The sequence below is a fragment of the Oncorhynchus masou genome, chromosome 30 (genome assembly GCF_036934945.1).
Source record: "Oncorhynchus masou masou isolate Uvic2021 chromosome 30, UVic_Omas_1.1, whole genome shotgun sequence".
Classification (NCBI taxonomy): Eukaryota; Metazoa; Chordata; class Actinopteri; order Salmoniformes; family Salmonidae; genus Oncorhynchus; species Oncorhynchus masou.
This window is the reverse complement of record NC_088241.1, coordinates 36,695,175-36,708,049: the sequence shown is the minus strand read 5'-3', so window position 1 is coordinate 36,708,049 and position 12,875 is coordinate 36,695,175. Positions and strand designations below refer to the sequence as shown.

Below are 12,875 nucleotides of genomic sequence, written 5' to 3'. Positions count from 1 at the left end.
AATTGTGTCAAGGCTTAAAAATCCTTCTTTAACCTGTCTCCTCCCCTTCATCTACACTGATTTGAAGTGGATTTAACAGGTAGCCAATACGGGATCATAGCTTTCACCTGGATTCACCTGGTCAGTCTATATCATGAAAGGGGCAGGTATTCCTAATGTTTTGAACCAGCAAAGGTTGACATTTATGCATTCAGCTTTGTGGTGATATTTCTATTTTATTGTAGGCCTTGAGTCACATGAAACCAATATTTTTGTCATTATTTATTTGTATATATGTAGTAGTCTTATTGGTAAGGTAACTGTAACGTCAATGGTCTTCAGAAGGGAGTGTCATTTTGGGTGTTACACCAAATAATAGGGCACGGCTCATGTACCTTTCTAGGCTGAACCTAAACACTCGGGTAGTAATAGTAACAACACATGGTGGACACATTCAAATCATGTAAATATACTCGATTTTAGATTTTTTTTGTTGCATTTTGTCATTGACCTTTTTGGTCGAAAGGTTACTACAAATTCCTCTTTGGTCAGCGGTGTTGCCAAACCAGTGACATCATACACAGGGATCCACTCCTATTTTGGCAATGGAGGATCACGTTTTCTTTCCGATCTTTCTGTGTTTACATAGAAATGCCCATGTCTCATAGACGTTCAATTATCCTTGACTGTGGATTATAGAAAAAGGATGATGCTAGATACGTTTTTAAATGTATCTTCGAGGTTTATTGACTTTTCTTTTCCAGTTTTTCATGAGGCAGTTAATTACACAATTAATACATACATGAAAGTTATGTACATTATACCAAAGAATATGTTGAACATAAAAGAAAAATAGCATTGTATAATAATACAACTCCGTGTTGTAATTTCATTTAAACATATTCATCTATAGATAGATATTCGCTGATGAGGAAATTCAATGTCACACCAGCAGTTTTCATGAAGGCAATAATCTTGAATCAAATAGTCTGCATTTTGAAGTAATACTGCTTCTCTGATTCGGCACAGTTCTGTCTCATAAAAAAGTTCTCGCTTGAACTTTAAGGCAAAGTGTGTTCAGTTTGGTGGATTGTAATTCAAACACACTTTTTGCAGATACACAACAAAACAATTCAAAAGGCAAAAGTCCACAATTTGGTATGGATAGTCTAAAACTTAGCTTGATCATACTCTTGTCGACAAAGACAGAAGTTTATAAACACAGTTATTTGCCCAAGTACAACAAATTGCAGCTTTCATGCAAAGGCCCCATAAACCATTTTCAAAGAGACGTTATTGCAGGATAAACAAGCAGTGTAAATACCTCAGAAATCTACTCTAAAGCAACACCGTTTCATTGGATAGATTTTTTGCCCCTCAATATAATATATATAAATACACATATGAAATCATTTCAACAACAATAAAAGAGATTTTCAACAATTGTTATACAGTCACTAATGGTTTTGTCTGTTTTTTATTTTAAATGATATATATGTATATTAAATAAACATGTATATAGAGAAGTAACTCCATGGGACGTATAGTTGACAGCCTACATCAGATACCTTGTGCCTACTTTTGATCAAGTAGGCCTATAATACTTTCAGCCAAGAGTGTGTTAAACGTTTTGTCATCATTGTCACAATGCCACAGAGTTGTCTCCCACGTTATAGGCAGCATTGTAATCATTCAAAGCAATTTGCTACAAGAGATGATTTATATTGCTCTTCAAAAACGATTTATAGAGGCCTTGGTACACTGATATAACACAGAACACGCACAATGTTTCATGGAAATGAACTTGGCTTAGATGTAGTTTTGAGACAACTACATTTGTGTCCTACGTATTAGCAATGCGTGTATTATGTTTGCTAAACAAAACATTGCTACCCAATCACTTCTGTGGTTATATAAATTTTCCAAAAATAGTATTAAAATCCATCTACTTTTCAATTAAGTCTGCACATCACTGACACTCAAAACCCTTGCTATGTCCTTTTTACACTAAACGTCAATAAAACCATAATAACCATGGGAATAAAATATCTTGTCAGCAAATGTATTAAGATTCACAGTTGCCTGGATGCAGCAGAAAATATTCTTTGGACTTAAGCAGGTTGTTTTTCACATCACTGACAGATCTCAACGTCAAGTGCCAGATAAAAGCGCTATAATGTAAAAAATGACAATGAATAGCAATATAAAATGAAGTGTATAACAAGCATTTATACTTTTCCTGGAAGAAAAACGACACACGTTACAGGAGATTGAAAACGTACCTTTTTACAACATATTTTTATAGACATGATATTGCAGAAATATCTATATATGTATCAATTTATGCTGGTATATTCTATACACTGGCCCTTTATTCGATGAAATTATTGCATTGTAAATATACTGATCTGTATCTCGCTCGAAATCAATCGCTGTCTGATTTGTCATCTTTTGACGTCGTAGCATGATTGTACAGTCCCTGTGCCATCAGGTGCAAGGCTAGGGTGTTTTTTGCGCCGGTGGCCTTCTTGATTTTTGCCCTTTTGTTCTGGAACCAGATTTTGATTTGAGATTCGTTAAGGCCGAGTTCTTGTGCCAGGGACTGTCGCCTTTGTTCGGTCAGATACCGGTTCGTTTGAAACTCGGTTTTTAGTCTTTGTAGCTGTTCAGCTGTAAAGGCTGTCCTTGGTCGCTTGTCCTCTTTCCTGGCGGTGGTTTTCTTCTTTGGTTTTCGAGATCTCGGTCCTGTGTTTTAGAAAAAATATTATTATTAGCCAAAACCAATGAAAATATGAAATGTGAAAGCTTGGTGTAGCCTATAGGATATAAATGTTCCAGTTACTACAACTGTGTAGTAATACATACATTAATTAATGAATTTAGGCCCTACTTATTTATTATTCCACTGTATGCCAAGTGTCGTGCAATCGTAGAAAAAAGGGTTCCAAAAGGGTTCTTCGGCTGTCCCCTTAGGAGAACCCTTTTTGGCTTCCAGGTACAACCCTTTCCACAGTTCTACCTGGAACCAAAGTGGGTTATACCTGGAACCAAAAATGGTTCTTCAAAGGGTTTTCCTACGGGGACAGCCGCCTTTTAAGTTTTAGATAGACCCGTTTTTCTAAGAATTTAAGTGTTCGTTTCAATGCATACCATTCCATATCACATAAGAGTTGTCAAAATAGTGAGGAATAAAGATGAATATTGATAACGTAACCGTAGTTCCGCACTTCTTTACGTAGAACAATGCATTGGAACATATGTAGAGGGTGGGTAGGCCTATACCGTTGGGGCATGTCGGTTCCGTAGTTTGTTATGGTCATTGGAGGATATGCTGAGTAGGCCTAAAATATATCAACACAACTGGACCTCCCATCTCAACTGCAACTTACTGAATAATATCAAATGTGTATTTTTCGTAAACAATTGTTTATATTTAACTCTTCATTTTATATACAGTTAGGCTAATAGTCTAGGCTTGACGATGTCTAGTGGAATACATTGGCTTATATCGTAGCCTATAGGTTGCTGAAATCGGTCTTTGGCTGTTAATTACTTTTCAAAGTTTGCCCTTTGGTGGGTAAACATGATGGGTTGTAATTGAGTAGTAAGAAATCGTCAGGCGAAACTATTTGATAAAAAAAAGTGGTGACGTCTGTTTGGGCAAGTAGGCCTGGATGACTATCAAAGAGATTATTCAATACATTTGGAGCTCGCTGGAGATGATAAACCAACGTACGACGTTTTAAGATATGCAGCCCATGGGGATACCATCGAATAGTAGTCTAGTTCATGCGATCCACGTTACATAATGCATGAGAACATTGTGTACAATACAATTTTTTAGAAATGAACGAAAATGCATTCGAATATTTGAGTTTTTACACAAGTAGAATATAGAATAATGAAGGAAACGTTCATGTTTTGTGTGCTAAATATGCTAAATATTTAGAGACCCTGGCAACTCCGTTGTGAAATCTCATGCATAAACAAAAATAGTGGATTTGCACGACAGAATTGTCGAGGAAAAATACCCTATAAAGTCCTTTAACCTATTGTATTTTTTTTCTTAATAATTCTTTGAAAGACTTATTGTTTTGGTGATATGTGCGCCGATGTTTATAGTAACCTATACTAGTAGGCTAACCTAACCTAGTATTACATTGGCTATGATCTAGCTAGCACAAAACAATAGCCATCGCAATGACGGTATCATATTCGTATTATGGCATTATAATTGAAATACTCGTGAAAAATACAAAATTGTATGAGGCTATTCCAAAATTCGAAAAATTACTATTTATCCCGCAAACTATAGGCTTTTAACATTAATGTGTAGACTTCCAATACCCCTGCGTTTGCACATTTCAGTTTTAAAGCAATACAAGATGCTATTTTGAGCGGCTTGTTTTGTCGTGAAATTATGCCATTATTCAAACTCGTGGTAAATCTTTAGCGTTCTAGAATATTCATAGGCTATCGGCTCTTATGGTTTTATTATTAGTCTTGTGTTTCCACCGATACACTTTGAAGATTTTGCAAGGTTAGAATCTTATATTTTGCATTTTTCTGATCTTAAAACAGGTGAACACTATTTCGCCCTCCTTTCATGGAAGAACTCGGTCAAGGTGTTTGAGGTCAACGGGCCGGTGTATTTCAGGTTACAAAGACGAGGGAAAATAACCCTAGCCTACCTGATGAGGGCCTGTCCGAGTATCTGGTGCAGTACACCCAAGCTGGCCAGAGCATAGGCGGTTTGGATGGTGTAATTGAGCTGGCTTGAGAACTATCCGAGTCCGAGCTTAGGCACTGATCTCCATTCTCCCCGCGGGGTTTCAGGGGCTCTTCGGTCGCTATTTCAGCCTTCTTGGCCACGCCGCCTGGATGAGGAGTGGAAGTTCCCTCCGTTGGCACAGTACTCCCCACTTCCTCCGCTCTTGGAACAGCCGGGCTATGGTTCTCTCTGGTAGCGTGACTACTTTCGTCATGATTTATGTTATCATCTTTTTTCCGCCCAAAGTCCGGCCGTAAGATATTATCGATGAAGAAATTGGTGACTCGGTGCGGGATCTGCTGCAGGTTGCCCGGCGCTTGTAATAGAGGGAGTATCACTCTGTTTGACTCGTCCGCCGACCCTTGGCGCACCGCATCTCTGTTGCTATGATCATTTTCTTCCATACTGATACACTTTCCAGTTTTCTTTCCTTAACCCCTTTATTGCTCTCCCGCACCGAAATGAGCGCAATCCACTTCTGTGGGAGGCGGAGCTTTTCAAATGTTTGAATAAAGGTTTTAAAAAAGAAAAAAGAAAGTCAAATCTTGTTGAGTGTACTGGACACCATGCAACCCTTTGCGATAGTGCCCACAGAGAAAAACATAGTTTTGGTCATATATTCCCAAACTTGGCTATCCTATATTGTTGCACTGGATAGACACCATTTGTCATTTGCCCATCCAATTTGGTACTATCCGTTTTCAGTCTATCCAATACAAGCGCTTCAATTACTAAACTAAGGGTAAATAAAGAGGCTTCTGATCCTGAAATACACTCACTGGAGTTTTGTTCTTATTTTCAATACGAGCCCCCAAGTGACGTTGCAGCGGTTATCCTAGACACGTGCCTTAAACCAATAGACTGGGAGAATGTTTACCACGTGACAGTGACTCGTGAATTATCGACAAAACGCCCAATCTCGTCTTCTTAAAGGAAAGGCGTTCTGGAATAAAACGACATACCTACACTAAATTTCTCTTCTGTTTGATTGACTATTATATTGGTGAATTTGTGTTGTAGTTGGAGGTTAGTGTTTTCCATTCATGCGTAATGCATGCTTAATCTGGAAATGGTCAAACGCCTTTCCATAAAAAATAATTATATTGATATAGACTAAAAAATGTAATTGTAAGATTGGGCAAAATATGGAGAGTCGGTTAATAGCCTGCTGTGTGACGTTCGCATGTTATAACTATTTTGTTTCGGGCATGTAACTTGTAGCCAAGTATCGAAGCAGTCACCAACTACTATGGTACATTAGGGATAGCCTCTGCAACCAAAATTGGGTGGGGGATACCGGAGTCTGTATGGCTCGCATTGAAGCAGTGTTTGGGGTTTTTACATTTAGGGTTTTTAACTCGGTGCGTTTTTTTATTTGGGACATTGTGTACCTCTTTTACTTTATGGAGCTTTTCATTCTGAGGAGTTATTTATGATATTTAATATTGCGGATTTGTGTCGCATGCATCATGACATTGACAGGGCATTGACCATCCCGAGTTTCTAAAGCCCCACCATTAATGGCCAATTCATGCAATCTCTTAGCCAGTCATGCAATAATAGCCCGTCATAGAATCTGGAAATCCTTTTAATGTCTTCATGTGCTCTTTCATGATTATATAAAGGTTCACAGCAAAAATGGGTCGCTAGCCCTTTAAAAAAATATGTTATGCAAACAAACTGTTGTGTTCACGGTGCACATGATATAGAGTCGCGCCAAAGACAAATTTGGGAAAACTTTACTGACCAACTCCTTGGCTGTTTTCACTCAAATCAGGATTCAGAGCGTGCCTTGCCGTAGTCGCGAGAGATAAGTTGCTATTTGATCTGAAACGTCATGTTGGCGACGTAGTGGGTAAAACGACGCATGAGTGAGTGATGACCCTTGGATGATTAATTATTGTATTTAGCATTGGACCCATAGCGTTTGTCAAATTTAGGTAAAAAATAACTGAATTGTGGAACTGTTTTTTCAACCGCTTCTGGACCAGTGATGTAAATTATTGTCACAGTATTGGTAACGTGTCTAATTTCTAATTATTTGTAGTTAGGTAGCATATACATTTTAAACTTGTGGCATTTCACAATTAAGCGGAAAAAGGTATATAATTTCCACTCAGTCTCCACAAAACGAAAGGTCATTATTATTGGTCAACTCATGCGTCGAACGTTCATGGACGGTGGAAAAACGAAGAGTTTTTAGAGAGGACGGTAGAATATTAATTTTAGAATGACAGACCCTATAATTAGGCCACAACTTTTTAGGCATTGTCCTGCGGTAAATGGCCTAGCCTTTCACTGTTTCAAAAAACAGTTGGCTGACTGTGCCCTATTATGTGTGTGAACTATTATCGTATTTCTATTGTTTGCACGTTATGTACACGTTTAAAATTAAAGCGTGCCAGCTCTACAGAGAATGCATCTCGAATAGGCCTACACATTTTCTTCTACATTGTGTAGTCTTATTGGCTCATGCAAAATGGCCAAATCATGTGAGCCCGGCATAGGACTACTTGAACGATAGTCATTTTGACCAATAGCCTGGTGGTTTCTGTTAATAAATTCCTACATTTCAACCATAGAGCGATCTCCATACGTCATCCATTTTCTAGCAGTGCCTGTCTGACAATAGCCTATATGGTTGGGAGCGGCGGCGGTCCATGAACCATGCACAACCACCATGCAGTGTCCATCTTATCTCTCCAGCTGATGGAGTGAAAGTTCTGAGTAAAGGTTGTAATTAGATAGGCCACTCTCATGCTGTGATTGTTTCTCACTTGTGAGGGAGTCCCAGATTATCCCGAGCACTAATAAATGAACAGGAGACAATGGCGGCCAGACAGGCCCGCTACCCCCTCCGCCTTCTCGCTGCTCTCGCTGACAGCCACAGCAAAACAGGGCTGGCGTGGAGGAAACCTCACGATTTCAAGTCAAGAGTCATACAGGCCAGACCACAGCCAATTATAAATAGGGTGCTTCAATAGGCCTATATGGTGGTATTAAAAATGGGATACATGTAGTTTTATGCGTTTTGTTTTGCAAGCTCTTATAGACCGCACAGTCCTATTGGCCTATACATGTCAACATTGAAGGGCTACATTGGTTGTTTTTGATTGATTATATTGGACAGTATGGCATCGTATATCCCTTAATTGGTAGACTTCGTCTGTTTGTGGTGTGTCACCCTGCACCCGGTTAACAGACTTTCCTTAAAATGTTGACATAGGTTACCTCACATTTTCTTTCTACCTTTCCACCTTGCACCTTATACGGACGGGTGCACATATTCCGTTACTTGGGTTATGTTGCCTAAAAGTTAGGTGAAATGAACTCCCCAAAAATGTTAGACTCCATTTGATGTCTTGTTATTTTAAAATTCCCAACATCGTTTCGTGACTATCGTTTTTTCTTGTAAAGAATGTTTACTAATTCAGTGTGGATGCGGGATGCGTGTAGCCTATAGATCGTTTGTATTAAATGCATGGCTGAAATATACATTATACATTTTTTTAATGTAACCTTTATTTAACTAGTCAAGTCAGTTAAAAACAAATATTTATTTACAATGACGGCCTACCCTGGCTAAACCCTAACCCAGACGACGCTGAGCCAATTGTGTGCCGCCCTATGGGACTCCCAATCACGGCCGGTTGTGATACAGCCTGGAATCGAACCAGGGTATGTCGTGACGCCTCTAGCACTGAGTTGCAATGCCTTAGACCGCTTCGCCACTCGGGATCCCAGATAGGCCTATAACATGATAACAAACGTGCATTTGGCCACAACCCTCTTATCAGAGTCTTTATCCATCTCTGTAATATGCCCTCGTATGCATTTACGCTTTGTGCATATAATTTCGTTTTACGATTGAGATCGTAACCCATCTCTCGTAGCCTATGGTAGGCATACATGAGCTGTATCGGTTAGCATTGTGTCGGTTTGGCAATAACGCCCCCTTTAAAAAGTAGTGCGATTCGTAAAGGGGTATGCCACATTGACATTTGTATTATGCCTGAATGTGACATCATTCTGGTTATCATGTTTTGTTGTTGTTTGTATTGTGCACATTGCATATAGCGTATTAGTCTGCTGGTGGTCAATGCCGCAACACGAGAGCTCACACCTGGTTTGCAAACGGTATTTGATTTACTAAAGATTTCTTGGGTATTCGCACGTCCGCACCAGTCTAATCCCCCCAGACAAAACATCGCGCCCTGACAGCAACCCTATACCTTTCCCTGAATGGACACTGGCCCGACGAAGGAAATCAGATATTTACTCAAAGCAGTCTATTTTCAACGAATTCCAAGGGATTTATTCTTTAAAACACCTATTGCAATAGTTGGCAAAAAAAAGAACGATGGTAATCGGCAAAGCTAAAGCCAGTGCATGTCAATTATGCCTCTTATGGGTATAGTAGGCTTTATGCCTTCATGCGTTCCGTAACCTGATAAATCTAGGCCACTTTTTCCTATTATTGTAAGCGGAGCCTCTTTAAACACTTCCATTTAAAAGTTTGTCACTCATAACAACAATTGAGTGTTTATTGTATATTAACACAAAATAACAGGTTATTATGAACATCAAAATTTAGCTGTATCCTAACTAATTTAGTTAAAATCGGAAAGAAATGTTGCTTATGTAAATTATATTAGCTAATAACTCATTTATGGTTATGTAAAATGGATGTTTTGCATTTATATATTCATGTGATCCTTCAGGGAAGGTGGAAATATTGATAACCCTTAAGGCCATGCATGCATACAACCCAAACCTGTCACTTTTCTACAGAGCTGCTCTGTGCCTGCTAAATGACTAATAAAATGTTATGCAAATGTTTATTGTAGACTAGCCTATAGCCAACATGAACCGAGAATTAACAATTCACTGAATTCAGTCCAAGACTGTCTACTTTGGAAGATGCGGTGGCAAAAAAAAAAATCGGTGTTGATACATTTCATATGAACTACCAATTCTGCATACATAATGTGTCTGCGTATACAAATTCGTGCGTTTTTTTGATACTTTTTAAATTGACATTGGTGAGATTTGGCCTACGTTTGCGTATGCATGTACTGCAAACCATCCTGAGTACCTAACCCTATTTTCCTGTTTTTCTTTTGGCTAGGATTTTCTGAGACTTCTGAGACGTCACAAGAACTTACTGCCATGGATCGAGAACCTCAACTACAAAAGGTGACGATGCACAGGGAAAGATTTGTGAATGGAAGCTGTTCACGGTCTATGCTAGATCATAGATCACATGGGCTGTGAGACCGTTGCAGTGGTGTAAAGTACTTAAGTAAAACTACTTTAAAGTACTTAAAGTAAAGTACTACTTAAAGCACTACTTTACTATTTATATTTTTGCCAACTTTTTCTTTTACTTCACTACATTCCTAAAGAAAATAATGTACTTTTTATTCCTAACATTTTCCCCCACACCCAAAAGTACTCCTGACATTTTGACAGGAAAATTGTCAAATTTACACACTTATCAAGAGAACATCCCTGGTCATCCCTACTGCCTCTTATCTGGTGGATTCACTAAACACAAATGCTTCATTTGTACGTTTTGTCAGAGTGTTGGAGTGTGCCCCTGGCTATCCACCCCCCCAAAATAACTGTGCTGTCTGGTTTGCTTAATATAAGGAATTTTAAATGGTTTATACTTTTACTTTTGATACTTAAGTACATTTAAAACCAAATACTTTTAGACTTTTACTCAAGTGGGATTTTATTTGGTGACTCACTTTTACATGAGTCATTTTCTATTAAGGTATCTTTACTTTTACTGAAGTATAATATTTGAATACTTTTTCCACCACTGAACCGTTGCAGATGTGCATTATTCGCCACCCTCCCTCTCCCTCTCCCACCCCGGTCACCGTTCCTCCCTATGCATGAGGTCGCTAAGATATCAGCTCTGTCACCGGGGTCGGCCCAAAGCCGCCAGCTTCCTGTGCCCTTTAAAACCGGAAAGCACGCCTCGCCCATTTGAATAATCTGTATAATTTCTGTGGTTTGTCTCGGTGAGAGCTGTTTTTTTTTCTTCATCCTAGGTCACTCAAGAACAGAACAGTAATATCCCAGTCAAATCCACACGTCATCAATCCTGGCCTAAAACATCCCCGTCTTTGTTTTAGCATATTCTTAGTAGCCTAACTGAGTTTTTCCAGATTTCTATGAAATATGACCTATAATTAATTACAACATGAGTGAAATAGTTTTCCTTCCATTTAAAAAAAAAATAAGTATGCAGGTTTCATGTGTTTGAATGGCGTGGGCATACCCTACCACAACAACAGAATGATTTGGGCATATAAGGCTACCCTGTCATGAAAAATATTTAATGCGAGTAGACGGCTGATTGAGCAGCTCAAACAATGAGCAACATGAGCCGTCATGTTCTATGAGGAAGCATTTTTTAAACGTCTGTTTGAGATATTACAGGTTAGCGTTTTTCGTCGTGAGTCTTGTTCTGGAGGCAGCTCTGCAGTGTGGTTACTAGCAGGCCCAACCACAAAGTAATAAAATCACATTTTAAACCTAAAGTACACTGCTAACCCTAATGCCTAACCATAACCTGAAATTATGACCAAAAAGTGAAATTCTGTTTCTTGCATTTTTACAATATTGCCAATTTTGACTTTGCAGCTTGCCCATCTAGCGGGAATCGCTCAGTTCTGCCTCAAGGACAAGACTCATCCCAATAAACGTCAACCTGCGCTTGAGATACATGTTTATCTGTGGTGATGTTTTTAAAGTGTGTTTTTTTCTTCTTCAATTTATGGTTTGGTCACAAAAACTAGTATAGGACGAGTCAACAACATTATTTGGGTATGAGTTCACAAAATTGTAACTTTTAAAAGTGAGATTTTCATTGGACAGTTTACTTTAACTCAAAGTTAATCAAAGGTGGAGTGTAGCCTGTGTGACGGGACCAGAGGTTATAGCATACATTAAAGCTCCAAAATCCAGCTTCGATTCTTTACCCTATTATGTAGCCTAAATTGTTGAAGGGTGTCCCGTCTCCGTCCTTTGTTTTAGGATAAATGTTTCCTCAAGCACACGGACCGCGTCACCGTCGGGGTCGTGTCAACCGAATGGAGATCATTTATAGGTTCAATAACTCTTAATTCGTCTGATCGCCCTGGTGTAGATAAGACTCCTTTGAATTGGGATTGTTCTGGAATCTTTTCGGATTTCAGCATAGTGGTCCTAATTGAGTTTACCGCAGCCTTGACTGCTGCATCCCCCGAACACAATTAAGGTCTTGCTCAGATAAAGCTAACTGAACGCCAGTCCCGTCTAGAAAGAATGCACCTTTCCAACAGTGTATTCGTTAGACGTTTATCTCTTTGGGGAAGATGATGTGTAATGAAGCGTTATAATGGCATATAGCCTATACATCAAACTATAAACCGCAATGCTATATTGACTGATGCGATCAACGCAAGTTTTATTTCATTTTTTAAATTCTTCTTTACATATTTTAAACATGTTTTTTTTTTGTTTAAAATGCGGACAATTTTGGGGGTAAGCAATTTCTAGCTTTGGTAAAGTCAGTGTCCTCTATTTAAAGTTTAGAGACACAAGAAACACAATAAGTATGGTGGTAATATGGCCCATATTTGAAACTTACACACGTTCGTTCCTTCCTTAGCTGAAGTAGGCACAAGGCTATCCTAAAAAGTGCCATGGATGTAGGTCTAAAATCAATGCCAAACAAGAAATGCTGTGCTCGGCCTATATGTTAAGGGGGACATGTTGCTAACAGCTTTGCTTCCTTCACTGTCCGACTGCCACATACTGGTTTCGAACCAGTGATCCTCTGCATCGCATTGACAATGTTCCAACGGGTTGAGCCACCCAAAAGGTACCAATTAGACGGTTCCATCCGCAATATTTGTGGAGTGAGCTTAATGTACATTCTTAACTCTGTTACACATGCCCCTCTTCCATAAGATGAATTTAAACCTGCGATCACACGCATTTTTCTTTAATTGATGGTGAATGTTTTTCGCTGTCAATCAATACTCAACGCAAAGACAACATGCTTGTAGTGTGTATATATATATATTTGCAAAAAGCATCAGGCTATGATTTCAGGTCTAATTTTATA

At 38.9% G+C, this 12,875-nt stretch overlaps 1 protein-coding gene across 1 annotated transcript; it reads right to left on the bottom strand.

Annotated features, from left to right (window-relative positions):
* Positions 1 to 707: 707 nt before the first annotated feature.
* Positions 708 to 5,392, bottom strand: LOC135523152 (homeobox protein engrailed-2a-like). The gene is made up of 2 exons (XM_064949878.1): positions 4,671 to 5,392; positions 708 to 2,724 (listed from the first exon to the last, which is right to left on the bottom strand). The coding sequence occupies exons 1-2, from the start codon at positions 5,152 to 5,154 to the stop codon at positions 2,405 to 2,407; spliced, it is 804 nt and encodes a 267-aa protein (XP_064805950.1). The 5' UTR covers positions 5,155 to 5,392; the 3' UTR covers positions 708 to 2,404.
* Positions 5,393 to 12,875: the final 7,483 nt, after the last annotated feature.

Bases quoted from the DNA above. Each gene is read 5' to 3' on its own strand.
- LOC135523152 (XM_064949878.1), bottom strand. From the start codon at position 5,154: ATGGAAGAAAATGATCATAGCAACAGAGATGCGGTGCGCCAAGGGTCG. The intron at 2,725-4,670 runs GTAGGCTAGGGT...TCTAAAACACAG, and splicing joins CTCGGACAGGCCCTCATCAG to GACCGAGATCTCGAAAACCA.